General features: G+C 44.8%; 1 protein-coding gene across 1 annotated transcript in view; it reads right to left on the bottom strand.

The window, feature by feature from the left end:
• The window catches only part of Tbc1d22a (TBC1 domain family member 22A), a 287,423-nt gene that overhangs the window by 163,908 nt on the left and 100,888 nt on the right, over positions 1 to 22,627 (bottom strand). The window contains exon 8 of the mRNA XM_051160164.1: positions 15,595 to 15,709. Coding sequence (XP_051016121.1) covers positions 15,595 to 15,709 — 115 coding nt within the window. The remainder of the gene's footprint in view (positions 1 to 15,594; positions 15,710 to 22,627) is intronic.

Raw genomic sequence — 22,627 nt, 5'->3', positions numbered from 1 at the left:
AAGAAGAAACTACTCAAAACAAAGATGACTCCATTACTGCTGCCTGAAGGGGAGCAGCAACAAGGTGGCCTGCGAGGTCTTGTCAGATGTCCTAAACCCAGGAAAGAACTATAATAGCCTTGTGTTCCCAACTGGTTGGAATTGACCCACAACCATGTTCCTGAATTTCCCAGGCATCAATTTCCCCACTGCAATATGGAACTGAGTTTAAAGATTAAAAAGAATATATGTAAACTGTGGGGCATGGTGCACACCACATTATGAAGATGTGTGTGTGTGTGTGTGTGTGTGTGTCTGTGTGTCTGTGTGTCTGTATGTGTCTGTGTGTGTGTGTGTGAGATGCATGACAGCTGCATCTCTAAGTGGCAGGAGAGGGATGTGCATTCAGGATTTATACACTCATTGTCCATGTTTGCCTTCTGCTGGTATGATAAATCAATGACTAAAAACAATGTGGGGAGGAGAGGGTTTATTTCAACTTATAGGTCACAATCCATCATGTATGGAACCCAAGGCAGGAACCTTGAGGTACAAGCTAAAGCAGAGACCATAAAAGAACACTGCTTATTTGGTTTGTAGTGCTGGCTTGGCTCAGCCATCTTTCTTACATAGTCCAGGATTGCCTGGGGATAGCACCACCCACAGTGGGCTAGGGTCTCTCCCACACCAATCATTAATCATGAAAATGCCTCACAGGCCAATCTGATAGAGGAAATTCTTGAATTGAGGTTCCCTTTCCCCAGGTATGTCTAGGCTTATGTCAAGTTGACAAAAACTAACTGGGGTAGTCATTTACCACGGTACCTATTTTCACCTTTGAAAACTAACTGTCAATCTGCACAGCCCATACATGTGCCATACCTAAAATGTTAGAAGGCCATTTGGGAAGCCTGCCTCTACCCCATCACAGGGCCAATCACTCTGGGGTGTAAGACTCCTGAGTGATCATCTGTCTTCCTGGCATTTGGGAAAATGAGCCAAGCCCTCTGCCACTAACTGTCCTAGAGACCAAGAACCACGGCCCTCCATATTCATGAGATGCATGTTTATGGATTCTAAAAATCACAGCTTAAAAATCTGTGTCTGTACAGAACAGGCACAGCCATTTTCTTGTCATTATTCCCAGATCAATGCAGGAAAACAGTTGCTTACATTGCATTAACATGCACTATATGATGAGTCATCTAGAGGCTGTTTAAAGTATATGGGAGAAGGTGAAGGATGCATGCAAATGCTATGCATGCATATATGGATGTGAGCATCTGCAGACTGCATGTCCACAGGGGCCCACGAGCCCATCTTCATGGATGCAGACGGACTGCAATTGCTCAGCAACCAACCTGATGAAAGCCGAACCATCTCAGAATTGCAAATCCTGATGACATGTTCCAAATTCACTGTGGACAGACTCCACCTGCATATGGATCCACACAACCCTCAGCTGCTGAGATGGAATCATGACTCCAAAATGGGAAATGCATCTTTAATTGGGATAGAATTCTGTTTCTTATATTTCCATCATCTAAGCATACTACTTTTAAATATTTTGAGGGCTTATTATTTTGCTAATGATGCCCACCTTTTCTCTACAATGCATAAGATTTTCACCTTTAGATTTATGAACAGATGTGAGCACTGGACATTTTCCTCTCTGCGTCTTCTCCTCTCCTTTCAGAAGGTTAGCCATCTATGAATGGTATCAAGCTTGATCTGAAAACACCATAAAAGAGGAACAAATGTTCTTGTGTCTTCCAAAGAAGAGCATCTGCAGTCTTATTCTAGAATGCAATGTGACACTGCCTACTGGAGTCTGAATAGTGACTGTCCCCCAATCATTTATGTGGCAAGGGAGAGGCCACTATTAAGCAGTGAACCGTTTTGGAGGCAAGGCACCATGAGAGGTCCCTTGGTCACTGGAGGAATGCTTCTGATGGGGTCCTGGATACCCAGCCCATCACTTAAGAGCTATGGATCCTGCCTCACCACACATACACATGCTACAATCATGTACTGCCCCACCACAAGCAAACAGCAACACAGCCTGGTAATCTTGACCTTGAGCATGCAAGACTATAAACTTAAGTAGACCTTTTCTTATGTCAAGTCCAGGTGTTTGATAACAGTGAGGGAAAGCTGAAAGCACAGAGCGCTTCCTGTGAAGTGCCTGGGTGAGAAGATGCCCACTCTATATATCCTTGAGATTTTGTCTACCCACTAAGGACACTGTCGCCCTAGGCTGCAGAGTCAGAATCTGGCCCTACGATCAGTGTGCCAACCAGGACTGTCGGGAGAGCTGCTGGCCACCTGTCTGATTCACTTCATAATGACAAAGCATCTTCCTCTACAAACTTTTCTCTCTGCCACTGTGGCTCCAAAATAATTTGCATTATGTTCCATGGAGCCTGGGGGAGGGGGACTTCAACCGCTGCCTCCAGATTTCCTTTATATCCTCCTGGAAGAGAACACAATCATAGGGCAACAAAATGAGAAACTCTAGACTTTTGTTTGCTCTCTTGGGCTACAGATGCTTATTTTCATTGGGAGTTGGTTATAAGTTATTATTGGTCTTATTCAGAGAGAAAATAAGGTTGGACTCAGGTATGTCTCTCTTTTCCTTTATCTTTCTTTCAAAGGTAAGGAGATAAGGGTTGGAAAGAAAGAAGGGGAAAGATAGAGAAATATATAGGGATGACAGAACAAAAAGTGGATTATTGAATCTATTCCTTAACTTAAGGCCTTAACTGTTACTCACAAATAAGGTTATTTTTTTAAGTTCGTATATTGATGCAAAATAAGTTAATGCTGATACATTGGTACAGAATTCAAATTTAAGATTATTCTCATACATTGTATGCATTTCTACTCTAAAATAAGGTATTGTACCCATACAACTCAATTGTAATACCAGGTTTGCTTCCAATACTTTGAAAATGATATTGCAGGTTATTTGAGATAACTAAGAAATACAAACTGATTGTTAGTTGGTCAAATCATGGTCATGTCAATTACTAGTCTATTTTTAATCACAAGAATATACATCCTAGGTTTAACAGATAGAAATAATTCTATAAGTATATAAGGTAAAATAGTTAGATAAGGTCTTCAAAAGCCTCAGAAACCTACAGAATATGGCATTTAAAGATTTTTTTTTATTATTTAAAGATTATTTGACAACAAGACAGGTTAATTCCTGGCAACACTCAGCCTACCTCAAAGACGAAGATGAGTATCAAAGAACCTCTTTATGGAGATGGCTTCAAATGTAGCAAACCAGCCACTGGACAAAATGTCCTTATATCTGCCGCATACAGAATTCCGTCTAAAAATGGGCAAGCTTGGATGCAAGCAGAGTCAATGGCCAAACTCTGCCAAGACAGAGTAATCAAGTCCTCAATAGTTTCTGCCTCACAAATATGTCAGATATATTGGGCCCAACGGCTGAAGATGATGCTCCACTGTTATAGAGAGTTTTGGGTAACTGTTCAGTCAGCAAACAGTCATTTCTTATTTTGGAGGCTGCTAACCTGCACTTCCGGTTTACTCAACTAATTTAAGTGTTACTCCTTCTCAAATCTTTGATGGGGCTGAAGACTACATAGTTTAATCTCACAATTAAGCTTATTGGTTAAGGGTTAAGATGTTTTTAGGTCTAGATTGATGGTTTAAGTTGATAGAGATGAGATAGGATAGATACTGATTTTCATTCAGAATTTTAGACTGACCAAGAAAGGTGTTTTTTTCAAGGTTGCCAAATACAAATAGCCAAAACATTAAGAATGTAACATTTATATAATTCCTGATTGTTTTTGCGGTTCTTCTTGCTATAGGCAGTTTATTTTAATTATGTGTAATAATGTAAATGTATACGAAAATATAATTTTTTAAATTGCCAAAAAAAAAAAAGAAAAAACCTGAGAAGTTCAGGCTCACAGGAGGGGGCCCTGGGGCATCTCTCACTTCACCATCCTCTATAATTTTAGTTTTTTAAATGACATTTGGGAATATATGATGAATAAGGACAATAGATTCTCTATGGAGACAGACTAGCAAAATGTTTCCAGATGAAGAAAAAATAATAAAGTTTATATCATTAAGCTCTGATGATACAGTCCTGGTTTCCAGAAACAGATACAAGTTGTTTTATTCATTTTCAAAACTAAATATTTCTCTTTGTTATTTTAAGAGCAAAATAAACGTCATGAACAAACTGGAAACAGTGGCACAATCATATATTCCAAGAACCTGGGAGGCTGAGGCAGGAAGGGTACTTAAGCTCAGGGTTTCAGAACAGCCTGGGCAACACCAGAAGACAACACTGAAAGAAAAAAGGGGGAGGAAGGGAGGGGGAAGGGGGAGGGAGACCAAGAAAATGGTTCTGTCAGTAAAGTGCTTTCTATCAAGCATGAGTTGTGGGTTTCACTCATTTCCTGCTCCCACGTGAAAAGCTGGGGATGGGACACTGTTCCTGTAATCCCGCTGCGGAGACATAGACAGAAGGATCCCTGGGGTGGGCTGGCTAGTCAGTCATGCCAAGTCAGGGAGCTCCAGGTCCAGTGAGAGGTCTTATGACACACAATGTCAACTTCTCTTGTGCATACAAGCACGCCTGTGTATATTCATATACTCTCTTTCTCCTGAAATGTATGGGCAAATGGATGGAACTAGAAATGATTATCCTGAGTGAGTTAACCCAGACCCAGAAAGACTAACATGGGATATACTCACTTATAACTGAACACTAGCCCAAAAGGGATGTCCCATGAAAGTCTTCACTTACCAGGAGATTGGGATAGATGTGGGGACTTCCTATTGGGACTCTAGGTGAGGGAAATATGGGAGAATGGAGAAATTGAAGGATCCAGAGGGTCACAGAAACCCACAAGAAGAACATCATGATGGGCGGATCTGGACCCAGGGAGGACTGCTCAACCTACTACACCAAAGAACAATACATGCAATAAACAATGAACCCCTATTCAGATCTAGCCAATGGACAGGACATTCTCCACAGTTGCATGAGAGTGGGGACTGAATCTGACATGAATGCTGCTGCCCCATATTTGACCACTTCCCCTTGGGTGGGGAGGCCTGGTGACACTCAGAGATAGGATAAGCAGGCTACCAGGATGAGACTTGATAGACTATGACCATATGGTCGGGAAGGAGGTCCCCTTCTGTCACAGACCTAGGGGAGGAGAATAAGGTAAAAGAGGGAGGGAGGGAGGAACGGGAAGATAAAAGTGAGGGGATAAAACTGAGATGTAATTTGAATAAATTAATTAAATAAAAAAAATCAAAAGGTCATCGTAAATAGTACTTTGAGGGATTTGCAGTTCTTCCTCTAAATAAGAGGAACCTCTGAACCTGTCTGCAGCCTAAGGATACTCCCCTCCACTTTCCCATGAGTACTACTCTAGGGCCCTGGACAGTACAGTGGAAGGTGTCAAGACGCCTGGTACTGTGTGGGGCATCTCCTTAAGAGTTGTTAGTAAGAGGCCCCAGAGGCTCCTAGAACAATGTAGGCGATTGTCACTGTTCTTAGCTGCTCACCAGAACTAAATGATAAGACCCTACTGCTAAAAAGCACCGTGCACTTTAGTTGCAAGGCATAAAGAAACTGTAATTATGTGGAAGTTTCCTTCCTGCTGGATAGATTTCATAGAGCTGGAAAGTATTCCAGAGGCTATGAACCCTGCAAGATATAATCTGCCGGCCAAGACGTGCCCACTAGTACAATAGTGGTACAACGACCGTAAGAGTAACCAATTGCATTCTGATTACATTTGGGGCCCATTACATAGGAAGACTCGGTCCCTGGTACTGTAAACTTGATCAAAAGCCCATAGCTGGGAGGTCATAGGATCCAAGGAGAACCTACTAGTATTGTGCTGCTCAATGTGTGTGTTGTCAAACTGCTTTCTAAACGGTTATGTTGATATCCATAGACTCATGTTGCCCTAACCTTGGCCAGAGAAGCTCCTATTTGCAATGGGAAGCAGTCAATTCAGAGAATCATAGTCAATGTCACAGAATAGCACAGAGAGGGAGAAGCAAATATATAACACTAGGAGAGCTGGAGGGGAGCTATGAGGTGCTGCCTTCTGGTCATGGCATGGCTATTGTACCCACAGATTCACAGCAGCACTGACTACCTGCACACAAAGTGCAACTTTACATCACAGATGAAAGAACTTCAGGAAGCCTATCCACTTTCCATCCTGTTTAGAGGGCAGCCTCACAAGGCCCTGGGCATCCCTGAAGAACTACAGGCAATGATGGTTTATGAAAGGGGAAGTTGTATCTTTCAGTGGTACAGCCACTGCTACGCTGCCCTTGTTCATGTCAATACCCCCCAATCCATGCTCATGTAGGTAACCCTAATTAAATACAACAACATGTGCGCACATGTATCCCACATGCATAAACACAGACATACATACTCACATCTGTACAGGGGGAAGCAAGAAAGGGGATAGGAAGAAGGGACTTGGTAGGGGAGGGGCATAAAAGAGATAATTAAAAGGACTTGGATCAAAGAACATTTTGTATGGGTATATAAAGTTGTGAAAGAACAAGGGTTTAAAAGAGAATGACCCCACTTTCATAAAATTCAAAAATGGCTAGACATAGGAGAACAGTTTGTTCAGAGAGAATAGTTCGTTCACATAGGAGAGTTTGCTAGGTTGCTTTTGGGTGGCGATCTTATTTCCACTTTGTTGAAACAGAAAATATGTTTGTGGGAACAAAACACAGTAGCAAAAGACAATGGGTGCCACCAAATACTGCTTATCAATACCTCCCTCAAATAGCAGATAAAGAGTGAAGACACAAAGCAAGCTTCTAAGCGCTCAGTACCTCCTGGAAGCAGAGGAGAACAGGATTCAAAAGAACTGTTGGTCCCAAGGGACCGCCCAGCAGGCAGCACCTCCCTCTCACTCCCTCCCAGGCCCAGCCACCTCAAAGCTTCACAGAGAATAACGCTTTGGAGAGGGGAAAAGAAGGGCTCCCTCTGAACAGAGCATGAGGACATTCCTGGTGTAGCATGGATCCCAGACCTGGGGAAAGAGTCCTGCACAAACCCCAAAGACAGCATCGGGACTCCAGCCTGCAAAACAAACACCCACACCAGGGATGCCGGGCCCTCTATACACACAAAGGGAATTCTTAGTGGCCCTCTGAGGTGGGGGGAGGGGGGAATGAAGCTTGAGTTCTGGGGCCCTCAGGCCATACCAGGAGCTCAATGCACTTCAGCAGCCTCAGGAAGTTGCAAGAGCTCATGGTACCCACATGTTCATCGAGGAAGGGAGTGCTGTGGGCTGAGCGAGGCTTTTAAGGATCCAGGCTATGGAGTAATTAAGCACTTAGCACAGCCTCTGACAAAGTGAGCTCATTAATAACAGCAGTTAAGCCTCCATCCGACTAGCAGAGCACTTACACCTTCAATAATCTCACAAATGGCTGTGTGCATGAGCCAGAAATGAAGCATCCTAACACCAGAGTAAGAATCCCATAACCCTTCATCAGTACGCCTGCACACATCGGTCTTCTCAGGTTGTCAGTTGAAACACAAAGTGACAAATCAGAACACAACGGAAGGACCTCATAACTCAGTGGAATGCCTAGGACCCAACACAAACATCACATAGCACACAAAGGAAGCAGCAGGCAAGGCCACACCTCAGGAAAAACAGCTGTGGCTTTTGAGTAGACACTATAGGCCAAGCCAGGCCCAGGAGACAGGCCAAGAAACCTCTGAAAGCACAGGTCAAGGTCAAAGCCAAGGCCAGACATCTTCCTAAGAGGACTACAGCCTTCCAAAAGCTTCCTTTCCGAAAACATCCACCAGAGTCTGGCACAATGCAACCGAGACAAGAGGCTAAGTCACTACAAAGCTGCCCACACTGACCACCCTGGCACTGCCTTTTAACCCAGGGCTGGAGCAGTCCTGTGGGCAGTCACTCATATGCCAAGTCCACTAGACTGTCAGTCACATGCTCACTTCCATTACACTGCCACACACCCACCAGCAACTGTAGTCACCAGGTTCCAACCCCAGTGCTGTTTTGTACACACACACACACACACACACACACACACGCGCGCGCGCCTTGTTGCATTTCCTTCTAGGTCCACTGAATAAGCTCCCTTATTCTTATCTGAGGCAAATACTCAGATGTGAAGACTGGGGCAAATACTAGCTGCTCGAGGTGTTTATTAAACCCTCTGAATCACCGAGTATCTGAGCTCTGGGCTGTGCAGCCTTATAAGAATACCATCATGTCTATGGGTGAATGAAGTGCATCATAAATATGCGCGCGCGCACACACACACACACACACACACACACACACACACACACACACACACACACACAGGAGCTCTCTCCAGCCAATCATGTTAGATCACACCAAAGACAAGGGGAAATGGAAGTCCCTCACATGGCTGATGAAAATATGTATTCAATCATCTTTATGGTAAACCGCCCAGTAAATGCTGTCAGGCCTTGAAAATGACTGCAGACATTGATTCAGTGGCACCTCTTCCAAGAATGAGTCCGTCATTCTTGATGCCTCTGATACTACAATGAAAAATAATAGAAATGCAACCGAGAATATATTTATTCAAATACTGTGTGTATTATCAGAACAGAAAAAGAAGCTACATGCATAGTGATCACCATGAAACTGCTGGACTGTGCTCTCTCCTCACAAATGAGGGGCTCCATTTTCCCCTTGAGATACAATTAATTCATACACTACATGATTCAGTCTTTTAAAGGTATTCTTTGTCTATGTACTAAAGTAACATCTAATGTGACGCCACGCCTCCAAAAGAAATCCTGCACTCACTCCCAGGCCATCCCCATACCTGCATCCTGCATCTCCACATCTTTTCTGTCTCAGTCATTTCTGCTGCTGTAATCAAATGTCTGGCAAGAAGCACCTTAAGGAGGAGTTTGCCATGGCTCAGTCTGAAAGCTCAGGCCTGCATGTACAGGAGACATGGTGGCAGGAGAGTGAGCCTGCTGGTCACACTGTACTGGCTGTTAGAAAGCACAAAATCTCATGGCCTGTCACCTCAAAAAGGCTGCACAACCTTCCAGACCACTGCCAGCAGCTGGCAGCAAGTGTTCAAATACATGAGCCTGTGAGGGCAGTTCACATCGAACCCACAGCCTACGGTGGGGGTGAAGAGGCGGCTCACTGGGCCCAATTTGTCTTCCCTAGTGATTAATGACAGTGACTATTTTCATGTTTTTATTGGCCGTTTGCATATTGCCTCTGGAGAAACATCCACTGAAACACTTTGCCCTTTTTGAGGTAAACCATCTCATTGAGTTATGAGTTTCCTGTACACACACTTTTGGCATACTTCTGATTTGTATACATTCTCCCTATTCTTAGGTTTGCCACTTCCTTCTTGAGGGTATCGTTTACAGAAGAGTTCATTTGAGGAAGCCCCCCCCCCCTTTTTTTTTTCTCTTTTGCTTCTAGTGTGATATCTGAGAAATCATGGTCTAAGCCAGGGCATGGTGGCTGGCTTCTCTCCTCCATCATCTCATAAACACTTTTTCTTTTTTTCTTTTTTCTCTTTTTTTTTTTTCCTAAGTCAGGGTCTCAATATGTAGCTGTGGCTGGCCTTGAGCTCACCTTGAATAAGACCAGGCTGGACTTGAACTCAGAGATCTGCCTGTCTTTGAACATCAAGTTCTGTGATTAAAGATGTGTACCACCATGCCTGGCTTCTCATGAACTCTTAGACTTAGGTCTGTGAGTCACTTGATGCTGTCAACTGGGAGGCAGGGGTGCAGCTTTCTTCCTTTGCGTGATGATATCTTGCTACTCCATGGCCATTCCTCCTAGTACTCATTTGTAAAATGTTTTTATTGCCAAAGGGGTAATTTATATTGGGCTTTGTCAATTTTCTTTTCTATACTGAATGATATAATCACTTGGTTTTAGTTTTTAGTCTGTAGATAAAGGATAATACATTGATTTTCATACACTGAAGCACTCTTGTAATCATAGAATAAGTTCCACATCTCACAATGCAGAATCCTTTCTCCGCCTTGCTATGCTGGGCTTGCTAGCATGTGTTAAGGAATCTGTGTGTGCTTTGCTTCTGGCTCAGTCTCCCACCTGGTTCTGCCCATGGGGCAACAATGGCCTCGTATGAGGAGTGTAAAAGTGTTCCTCCCTTTTCTTTTTGAAAAACCTTGTGGCACAGTCACATTAATTCTTTATCGCACATATGGTCTTGGCATTATGGGACTGTTTCAAAGATTACTGATTCACTCTCCTATATACATAAAATATAGGTATGTATTGTATCTCACACATGCATAAGAGACAGAGTAGAGCAAGGAAAAGAAACTAATTTCCGGGAACTGGCTCGTGGGATTGTAGAGAACAGCAAATCTGAAGTCTGCTGGATACAGCACAGGCCAAAAGGCTTGCAACTGAACCACAAGCTACACCCTAAGGAATCCCTGCTTCCTTGGGGCACCACTTTTTCAAGAGACCAGAAGGGGAAGACCAACCTATACACTGGAGACTATCAGCTCTGCTCAAAGGCAACTGATTCTGGGGTCCACCAGCCTGGCTGCACAGACTCAGTCAGCACAGCTTGGCTAACAGTGCCTTCTTCTCAATCCCTCCATTCTGGACGACTCTGCAGTTACTCAGGAAATGCCCATGTGCTCTGCATTTCTGAAATTATCACAGTGCCAGTTGCTTAAGTATCTGTCTCCCTCTCTCCCTTCTCCTTTCTCAAATCTGCTCAGTTCAGCTTAAGCTGTAGGGACTTCTGCTCCGCTCTACATCTCATTTATTTCTGCTCTAGTCTAGCATATCCTCCCCCTCCCCCCTCCTGCACACGTCTCAGTGCAGTTAGTTCCCTGCAGTTCCCTGCTGGAGTGCGGCCTGGCTGCCCCGCAGGTTGTGTCTTATTTCCACCTTCTTCATCTCACAGGGTGTCTCATATCCTGAGTTCTAAAACTACCAATTTTTGCAGATGGTCACTGACTTCTAGTTCCTGTTAGTGCCAGCCCTTGTCTAGCACGCAGCAAGTACCCTGTGCTCTGTGCTGCTGGGAGCAGTGACCAGCAGATGCTGAGAAGTAGATGGTTCTCACTGGTCCTCCATCCTCCATCCACTCACTCACTGATCCTCTGCTGAGTTTTCCCACCCATTATTATAACCACTACAATACCAATTTTTAAACATTTTTCAACCATTGAATGACTCTGTAAATACTTGAATAGTAAAGATAAAAATAGTCCTGAAATACATAAACACAACATTGTGGCTGCCATGCACAACAGTATACTAACAAAGCCTAAAAATACTCCAAACCTTCCAGTGACAGTTTCTAGTCCATGTGGCCACACTGTGACCCAACTTGTTTTCCAATTTGTCAGCACAAGTCCACTGCTCTGGCATTTTGTAAATGTCTGTAAATTTAGAGACAGAGTTGTGCAAGACAAGACGCTTGGGTTGGTCACATTCTAACCCACTCACGCTGACTCCACTTCCTCATGGATGACAACCCCCACAGAAACTGCACTGTACATGGACGCGCCTTACTTTGCCTCTGTGGGTTTAAAAACAAACCATAAACGGCAGCAGCCCCTCCTCACTGAGGAGCACTCGGGGAAGCCTGGCAGATGAATTTAGCTGCGGTACAGGCTCACATCATACATAGGAAAGACACATACAATGGGTAAGGCCAACACGAAAGCGCACACTTCTGGACCTGGTGCTGAAGGAGAGGCCTGCAGCATCACTTCATCCTTTCATTGTCCCTCAAAGCCTGACTTCTAAGGCAGTGCAACCTGGAGGGGCAACCATGCATGTAACCTGGCTAGTGTTCAGTCCTCTGGCAGGAATGTGCTTCCTGTGCCAGCCACACGGGTTACAGCCCAGCAGCACCACAAACTTCAACCGTGTTCAGAAACATCCTCTCCAGAAAGCAATGCTGTACTTCTGAAGTTCTGACTTACACAGGAAACACAGAGATAAATATTCTTAATGCGCATGGGAAAATGCATTGTTTGTTCCAGTCCCCTGCCATGTTTGCCTTCAAGAGTAATTTATGAGAAGATGACATACAGAATCAAATCAACCTGAGATTAAAGCTCCTGAGCGAGAATCACTGTGAGGCAGTCTCTGTCGTGCGCAACAGTCATCGTCATTCCTGCCGTGCAGCCAACGAACATTCAATTACCCTAAGGTATCAGCCCAAAGTGCCTGGTCAAAATTGTCTCTAAATTGAAATAGCAAAGATGCGTGGGGGGAATGTATCTTTCTTTTGTTTTGTCTTTTCTATACTCAAAATATTTATTTAAAGTAAAATACATCCTCTGCTGAAAATATGTGAACTAAGGTGATGGAATAATGTTTCTGAACTTTAAGCCAAATTTAACATTCTTGGACAGAATATGATAGTGACTATTATAAAAGTACAGGATTTATTTAAAAATTATACCATGGGGTGGGGAGTATGGGGCTTAAAAATCCAATACCAGGAAAATGAGTCCATGAATTATACAACATTAGTTCACAGAATATCACATGCAGGAGGCAGGAACGAACCACAGGAAGACATCTCAATGCAATAGAGGAGGCATATGGTACTGTCAGCGCAAGAAGAGCACTGAGCACAGTGTGCTGCCAACCCCAGAAATACAGGTGCACTGGAAAGAATTCAGAGGGAGAGCCAACACCACTGTCACCCACAAGTGACCACTGACAGCCTGCACAACACCCTCTTCCCATCTGCTAAGGTTTACTGTGCTACAGGTACCTGAGCAACCCCAAGCCAGCTAGAGGAGAGAAAGGCAGAAGCGTGGCCAGCACCAGGAGGGTCAGATGCCCCACTTACCCTTTCCCTCTTATCTGTACTTTCCAAAAGAGCACTCCTTCTCTTACGTTGGTTTAAAAGCTCTGGCTCTTAACTGCACAACAGAGAAACATCTTGGGGATTCAATCCAAATGGATTTGCCAAGCTCCTACTCTGCACAGGTGACACACACAACAGTTCAGAGTGCGAGGCAGAGACAGACACCCAGGAGGGCTCACAGAAACTGAGTCATAGTAGCCAATGGGCTCATCTGCCTGCCTGCCTCCCATCCGGACCCACTCTCGGAGGCCATGACCTCTTCCCTTGGCTGTAGTGACCTTGAAGATAGTGCACACCCTCTCCAGTCCTTCCCTAAGACCTGCCCTCCTCAGGGCTGCCCTAGACCAGTGACTGTTTGCTCCTCTTGAAACTTTTGAGGCTTGTAGCCTATGCATGCCTTTCCTCAGAGCCAGGTTTGTAAGCCTGTGTCATCCACACCCTCCAACCAACAGCAGCTCAGGACGCTCTCTGAGAACAATCCATCTCTCCAAAGCTCTCCAACACACTGTTATGGTCACCAAGTCATTCCTCATGGGCCCAGAGTTTCTCCTCCACACTGGGCTATTTCTCTGAGTCTTGCAACTTATAAAAAAAAATTAACTTATTTATTAAGTGTGTGTGCTTAAGTTCACGTGTGTATTTGTATCTTTACATATGTATGTTTTATGTGTCTGTGCGAGCACGCGCACGTGTGTGTGTGTGTGTGTGTGTGTGTGTGTGTGTGTGTGTGTATGTATGTGTGTGTGTGTTCAAGTAGAGGAATGCCTTGCGAGAGCATCTCTGTGCCCAGTTCAGGACTGACTTGTAAAGCGCACAGTCCCTACCTCCTCCAATCACTGTTTCTCCCAAACAATTAACACCACAGTCATGGCTACTCACCCTGTCTGCTAATAATCAGGAAATGCATTAAGAATCACTTGGGTCTTACAACATAAGTCAGTGGTAAAGCAGTTAAAACAAACTTATTTACCACATTAATCAAATGGCCCATTTAGCCTCAACCATCAATCAATCCTCCAAGGATTGTGGTTGAACTTCTCCATTAACTGAGGGCCACAGACAGAGGTCCCACCACTCCAGGACCATCAGAAGCACCCTTGTTACCTCTCAGATGGGAGGCTGAGAGGACAGATGTAAGGAGTGAGCAGTGGCTCTCCCTCTCTGCTTAGCAATGACCTGTGATACAATCAGCTCAATGACTGGCTGTATTGTCAGGCTCGGAGTGATCTGTCTTCAGTGATCCCTTCTCTCCAGATGACCAGAAAAGGAAGGATCTGAGGCTGGCTGGGGCTGAAATGCTCCAATCTATAACCACACAAATCAAGCCAGCGCCTTGTAAGGAGTGGTCTCGTGAGAGCAAACAGTGTCAATTTTAAACACAACGCTCAAGCTGAAGCACGGCCCCTCCTACATCCATAACTTGTTTTCACAAGTAAATCATACAGTGCATACATCACTACTCAGATGCTTTATAAAATTTAAACTGCTCAGAGCGGGTGAAGTCATGTTACAGTTTACCACTCTAATGTAAATAATGAAAAGGACGCATGAGCAGGCAAGAGCACTCAGTGGGTACAGAGGCTTGTTGCCAAGCATGGCAACCTGAGTTCAATCCCCAATACCCACATGTGGGAAGGAGAAAAATGACTTCCACAGACTGCCCTCTGACCGCCACAGGCATGCTGGGGCATGTACCTATCCTACCAACAACCAACCTACCTACCTACCTAAACCTACACCTACACACACACACACACACACACACACACACACACACACACACGTACACCACACAGTAAAACTTGAAAAAAAAATAAAAGAAATAAAGATACAGAACTGAGAGTAATAGTTCAGTCTACCTCTCACAAAGCTAACCAGTTTGCATGTAATTCATCGCCTCATGAAGCAGTATTACTGATAATGCTGAAGTCAACAGATGCACGACTGCTTCATAGCTTATACACAAAGCACTGAACTAACAATGCTTTATCACACTAAGTTTGCCCATTAAAACCCAACCTGAAAGCCAGTGAGCGGAGGGCCACTACAAGAAACCAAACTCCAGGTAGACCCACTTGTCCCCATGCATCATCTTAAAATGGGACACTGTCGGGTGTGAGCATATCTGCAGTGGCTAAGTGAGGATTTAAAGGCGGTTTGAAAAGCTGGCCTCAAGGATAAGCCTGCCCCTCTCCATGACTGTCAGGGCTGTTCTTGGTTGTTAAACCTGACTACATCTGGAGTTAACTAAAACCCAAATGGCTGGGCACACATGTGGGGACTTTTTTCTTTATTAAATCATTTAAAGTGGGAAGATCCACTTCTAATCTGGATCTTTGAGGAGGAAAGAGGCACCTTTAATCTGGTCATACCTACTGGCAGCCTATAAAAAGACAGGGAAGAAGGAAGCTTGCACCCTTTGCCTGCTCGCTCTGATTCCTGCTTTGCTAGACAACAGCCTGTAAACAATTCTAATAAATGCCCTTTCTAGAAGACAGAAAGACATAGCTGGCAGGGGGAGTGTTCTACAAGATCTGTCCCCTAGAGAACCCTGCCTAACACAGCTGTCACTCGTTAGTACTATGACGTTGAGAGGCAGTTGTCAGCACTGGTGTAAGTATGCGGTGAACATAGCAAACCCACTGAAGTTCACACTGGGCAGCCAGGAGGCACAGTGTTGTGGAGTGTGCCTACCTATGTACTCGCAAATGAAGACCACGAAGAACGGAGTGACCAGGTCGTTTATCCCCTGAACGTATCCACTGGCAGGATGTCGGATAGCCCATATAAACAAGATCCTTTCGAAAATCTGAAAGAAAATGGAATTGGCAGTAAAGCAAGAAATGAACACAGTAAAAATTTGAAATGCACTCACGTTTTTAATTAAAATACATGCCATCAATATTTCCTTACTGTCTCCAATACTAAGGCACAAAACAGACAGATATCAATTCTAGTTTCTTTGCCAAAGTCCAATGATCTCAACTTTTTATTGGCTCACAGTCACCACAGTATTTTAGAAAGCCCTGGATTCAGGCCTTCCCCACCACTAGCACTAGCTTCTCTGCTCCTTGGAGACCAGCAGGTCACAGGGACACAGAGCAGACCAGGGCTTGGTGGACAACAGCTCTGCCCTTAGTGATAATGGGAGGGCAGAAAGTGGGAGAAGGGACGGAGGGAGGAAGGGAAGGAGAGATGCAGCACATGTGCGGATCCACATCTCCACACGGTAAGCAGATTTCTTAATTCCCTAGAAAGTTAGCTCCATCCAAAAAGACACATTTAGGCACCAGCTCCCTGGGCCATGAATGCACTAAGTTGACTTTTCCACTTCAACATCTTTCATCACACTCACTCTTCTCCATCTTCCCTCTTGAGACTAATCACGATACAACAGACCCACACCACCCCAGGCCGCCCCACACCTAAGGCTTCATAGGCCATCCCCTGATCCCTAGGATAGTGCCCTGGTCTCCCCACTCTGACCCTGCCCCTAAGTGCCTCTTTAACCAGCACCCACATTCTGCACCCTCCTCAGAACCCAGCAGATTAATCCCTCGGTTCCACATCACCTGCATCCCTAAGTATGACAGGGCCCTGAAAGCACATCAACCCCCAGGTTTACAAAAGAGAGGCCTAGAGCCCAGACAAGCAGAGCCTCCGATCCCCAGACACGAGCCTACCAGTGGCAAACTCAGCCCAGGAACCACCCCCACTCCCACACCAGTAAAGCATTAGTGAATAACAAGCAGCCACCACCTGTAGCACAGCAGGCGCCAGCTCAATATTTGCTGAATGAGTGACACGCTCATGCATATAGATTCATATACATTTTTCATCAGTCAACAGTTTCCTAGAGAGAAATGAATATTTAAACAAGTTCAGAGGCTGGGGTACTGCTTGCTAACAGAGCACTTGCCTAGCATGTGTGAGGGCCCTGCAGACAATCACTAACACCACTAAAAAATTAAGATAAAATAGAAACAAGTTCAGAGGCTGGGAAGATAGATAGCTCAGTGACAATGTGCCACCCTGCAAGCACAAGGAACTCAGCCAGGATCCCAAGCCAGGGGCAGCTATAATTCTTCTCCCAGGGGCAGAGACAAGGAAATCCCCCCTGCTCACTGTCCAGCCGAAAAGCTTCAAGGTCAGTGAGACACACTGGCTCAAAACCCTAAAAGTGCAGGCAATCAAGGAAAGCCAGTGTTGACCGGAGACACAAGCACACACAAATACACACCAACAAATACACATTTTACACACACACGCACACACACACACCTACCTCGAAACCTGAACTACATCACAGGCCCTCAATGCAGGGGAGACTGTCACAGCTACCCAGGAGCAGAGCACCATCTGCTTACACCCACAAATAGGCCATATGCTGTTCCTGGCCTCACACACACCATGAAAGACCTCAGAAAGCTGGAGACAAAGGTCTGGGCTTGCCTGGGCCTTAGACTGGCGTTCCAAACACGAGCCTCTGTCAGTGGGACTCACAGTAGACTCAGGACCACCCAACAGTACCAGCACCTTCCTGGGAGGACAAACTAGTAACACAGAGCTCGTGGAAGATGAGCCAAATTTGCAATTAGGAGGCCCTTCAGCTGCTCTGCAGAGACGCGACAGCACTCCTCTGAGGGAACATCAGAAGCAGGCCTCGGCAGCTGCTGACAACACACCACTCCTTGTCATTACTGCACCAGAAACAGCTAGCAGGCTGCATGCAGCCCTCAGAAAAATCCAGAAAGATTTCAGTTTCTTATGAGCAAAGGAAAGCTCTCAAGTCAGTTCAGCTGTTCACAATTAACTCTACCGGACCTCTCTTGACAACCTGAAACTCCTACCTTATGGCTCTGGTCCCAGAGCCACACAGGCACAGGCACAGGCAGCCAGAGAATAAGCTGAGGCTGACTTCTAGCCAGTGATTGGTGACTGGAACTGCAAAACCAGTCCTGATGCCAAAGTCACTTAATAGTTATTGAAATTTCTTTGTCATACCATCTGAAAGTGTCCAAGGGACAGTGGGGGCTCATTCTTCATGAGGCCATAGCCCACAGCTCCACGAAAACCCTTTGGATTTTTCTAGCACTTTGAGCAGAAGGGTAGAAACAATGTGCACACTGGCGTAGGGCTGGAGCAGGGTCAGCTAAGAGGAGAGCAGACGTAAAGAGAAGATCATATGAGGTGCAGCACGTTAACTCGTGCTGAAGTGCTGTGGGGAAGCATGCAGCATCCACCGAGGGCGTGAGGCACAGAGGCCCTTGCCCATGGCTGTGCTTACTGGAAACAGACTGGTCTGAGAGGCCTTGACCATGAGCTCTCAGGGACATCCTTAGCCTATAGGTTCTGTTTGCCATTTTTGACATTCATCTCCGTTAGAGGGAGACTGCATTAAAAGTAGAACAAACTCTGAACTCTTCTCAGAGGATCTTTTCTGAAACTCCATAATGCAATGTGTCACTACCACCTGTGACCCCAGGGCTGAAGAGATCAAGAGGCCAAGCTGGAGCTGGGGCTCCGTGGGTTAAGTGCCTGCCATGCAGGCATGAGGCTGCAAGTACAGATTCCCAACAACCACATAAAAGAAAGTTGAGCTCTCTGGAGCATGACTAGAATTATAGCACTGGGAGGGGAGGGAGAGGTGGGTGGACCCCTCGGGCTTGATAGACAGCCAAGCTACCAATCAGCAGGCTCCAGATTCAGTGAAGACTTGTCTCAAAAACATAGTGAAAAAGCAACTGAGAAAGATATCCAAACAACAACAACAAAAAAAGATATCCAAGCAGCAACCTCTAGCCTTAATACACAACAACATGGGTGAGCATATGCATACACATGTATACACACAGATGCATTCACATACACATGTACACCTACAAGCACACGTGGTCTGAGCATTTATCCTTATTTGGTATGTCTTATCAGACATCCACCACAGGCCTCCTCAGCAAACCAGAACACAGCACTCAGCACACATGAGGGAGGCAAAATGTTCTGCACACCAAAATGAAAACAGGAGGACAGTAAAAAGCCTCCTTGCTCAGGGTTCCGTACCAACTCTGGTGTCAGAAATGGGGGGAAAACACCCCAATCCTACCACAAGAGCACACAGCACCACCATGGGGTTCCTTAGAGGAACACCTGGGCTCACATGCTTTAAACTCCAACAGAACAGGAGGCCAAGATGAAACCAATCCTAACCCCTAATGATGGAATAAACAGGCATGTATAACAAGCTGAGGGGTTGCAGAGCTGGCTCAGTGTTACAAGCATGGTTATCCTTGCAGAGGACCCAAGTTGGGTTTCCAGCACCCATGCCAACCAGATCACAAATGCCTCTAACTCCAGCCTGAGGGAGTCTGAAGTCCTCTTCTAGCCTCTATGGACACCTGCACTCACACAGCATAAATTCACACAGACACGTGCATAAACAAATAATATAAATAAATCTTTAAAAAGCAAAAGTCTATGACAAGCCTAAAGTGAGTCTCAAAAGGCAACCATATTACCACCTGAAATACACACTGTGAATCAAGAAGACTCCAACTGCACTGCCTCCCTAGCACCATCAGCATCCCAGGTCTCCAACTGCACTGCCTCCCTAGCACCATCAGCACCCCAGGTCTCCAACTGCACTGCCTCCCTAGCACCATTAGCACTCTATATATTGACAATAAAAAATAAGACAATGAAACAGAAATTTTAAAAGACACTATAAGAATGTATCTCAATAAATTTAACAAGTTGTCAGCATAAAAAAAAAAATACTTTGTCTAAAATTAAAGACAAGAGGAGCTAGTGAGTGGACTCCAGCAAGTAAACGTACCAGCTGTCCTTGCAGAGGACCTGGGTTTGATGCCCAGACCACATAACAGCTCACAGACACCTGTAACTCCAGTCCCAGGATGATCTAACACCATCTTCTGGCCTCTGTGGGCACTAGGCAAACATGTGGTAGACAGACATATATGCATGCAAAACACCGTTATATATCAAATAAATAAGTAAACAAAAGTTTTAAAATATAAGTAAGAAACTTTTAAAAATATAAAGACAAGAGGACTGGAGTTATAGCACAGTGGTTAAGAGTACTTGCTACTCTTCCAGAGGACCCACATGGTGGCTCACAATTGTCTAGCAATTGTAGCAAAGGATCTCATATCTTCTTCTAGCCTTGGCAGGCTCCTGCATGCATGTGGTGCAGACACTCATATACATAAAATAAAAATAAGTCTTTGAAAAATAAAGACAAAAACTAAGTAAACACAAAAACAAAGTATTAATTCCCTCCAACCTGATCAACAAATACAACTGAAAAAGTCCACAACACCTAACAAGCCAACTTTCACACAAAGGAAAGGTAGGAGCAACCAAGAAACAGAACCAGAGGAGGGTGGCGTGGGTCTGACCCACCAGGCTCAAGACTACAATAATCAAGGCCAAGTCAGGACAAAGGCAGAAAACTAAGGGAGCCAAGACCTGCTAAAGGAACCTCAGCACACTGGAAAGCCTGAGAGATAGCAGACAGGTATCAGCTGGCTTTCCACATGGGAACAACTTCAGAAATGGAGGTGCAGAAGGGCAAGGCAGAAGGAAAGGAACGGGATGGAGGTTTCACAGTGCCTGGCCTCAAATAACCCCACAGAGACACAGGAACAAGATGAGCAAAGCACTGGTGTAGCAGCAGACACCAGAGCAAGGGACTGCATCAGCAGACCCAGAAAGGAACCTGCAGAGCTATACCCATCTGACTGCCCATAAAGGTGCCAAAGCACGCACAGAGAGGACGTCAGCCTTCTTCTAGATCACAGCAGAAGAATGACTTACAGCCTATCTCTGACCCAATTAAAAAAAATGTATCAATTCAAAATGGGTCGCAGACTTTAATAAGACCTCAGACTTTGAACTTGTAGAGGAAAGCAGAGGACTGGGCCTCAGCGGTCTGGGACAGCACAGCAAGAACTGATAAGCAGCACTGTAGGAGCCAGCAGAGGAGACAGCTCAGCCTGCAGAGCGGGAGGAGAGCTTTGCCATCTGACAGGGCATGGAATCCAGAATCTACAAAACCCACAAAAAGCTGACCACCAAAGCCTCATCCCATCAATACATGAGCAAGTGAACTGAACACACAGGACCCTGGAAAGGAAATACATAGGGCCAATACATACATCAACAAATGTGCAGCATCCTTGGCCGTGAGGAAAATAAAAAATCCAAACTGTGTTTAAAGTCTATCTCACCCAAGTCAGAATGGCTACCGTTAAAACAACTAATACTAGTGGGAAAGGACACATTGTTTATTCCTCAGCTGAAGAATGTAAACTGGTGCAGCCATTTGGAAATCAGTACCCAAAATAGAACTGTCACACGATCCTGCGACACCATTTCTGAGTATTCAGCTGGACAGAATTAAGCATGTTTATACAACACTACGCACAACAGCCAAGCTATAGGCTCATCCCAGATGTGCATTCACAGGTGAGTGGATAAAGCTATAGGCTCATCCCAGATATGCATTCACAGGTGAGTGGATAAAGTAAATGTGGTATATATACACAATGAAGTTTTATTCCATTATAAAGGAAGAAGTTATGCCACCTACAGGAAAATGGTTGGGACTGGAGGGCATCATGTTAAGTGATATAAGCTACACTCAGATGAATATCATGTTTTTCTTATATGCGGAATATGGTTGTGTGTGTGAGAGAGAGCGAGAACGAGGTGGGGGAGGGAGAGGGAGGAAAAGAGGGAGGGAGAGAGAAGAGTAGAAGAAATTAAGAGATTATTGGGTTGGGGGAATGGAACAAGTGGAAGAAAAGACTAGAAAAAAATAATAAGAAAAGATCATTAATAGCAGGAAATATAAGCAAAGTACATCACTTGTATGTGTAAATTATGTTTTAGTTAAAGCCATTGAATTGTATGATTAGCTTTTTTTAAAAAAAGTAAAAATGAGACTATTAAGGAATAGACAACAGATAAGTAGGTAATGATGGGGTAAATCCAATCTATGTACTTTATACATGAACAAACAAACCAAAAAAAAAAAAAACCCTAGTGAAACACACTAGCTAGCACACTGCTGGCACCATCTGTCAATGCCGCCATCCTGAAGGACAGATAGACTCGGTGGTGTACTGCCCAGGAGCACTCCACATGAGCACACGCTGGCACCCTTCACCAATGTCCACCATCATGGCGGGCAATCCATACATGTGCCACCTGGCAAAGCCATGACAAAGAACTGGAGAGCTGCCATAACCAAAGGTTACTTGTATCATACAAAGGAGCTTGTGGAACAAGAAGGGACTTCAAAGACACCAGCAACATTCCCTGTCTTGTGCCTGATGATGGGGACCTGCGATTAAAGCCCTTAGATTTCTTTAATTTGGGCATATATGTTAAAAGCAGCCTTCTGAGCTGACGGTTTTGCCATAAAATAGAGAGGAGGAATGACTGATAGATCAACCCCTACCCAACAGACACCAGAAAGTTTGATGAATCGATTCAATAGCAAGAAGGATTTCCTGGACTCTTAAACTGTGGCCCCATTTACAAATTTAAAAAAAAAAAAAGAAAAAAGGAACCATGACACCAAGTGTAGTGGTTTGAATAAGAATGGCCCCATAAACTCATATATTTGAGTGTTGGTCCCCAGTTGGATTAGGATATGGGGCTTTGTTGACCTAGGTGTGTCACTAGGGGTGGGCTGTGAGGTTTC

The sequence above is a fragment of the Acomys russatus genome, chromosome 17 (assembly GCF_903995435.1).
Source record: "Acomys russatus chromosome 17, mAcoRus1.1, whole genome shotgun sequence".
NCBI lineage: Eukaryota > Metazoa > Chordata > Mammalia > Rodentia > Muridae > Acomys > Acomys russatus.
Note: the sequence above shows the minus strand (reverse complement) of the source record. Positions and strands in the feature narration are given on the sequence as shown.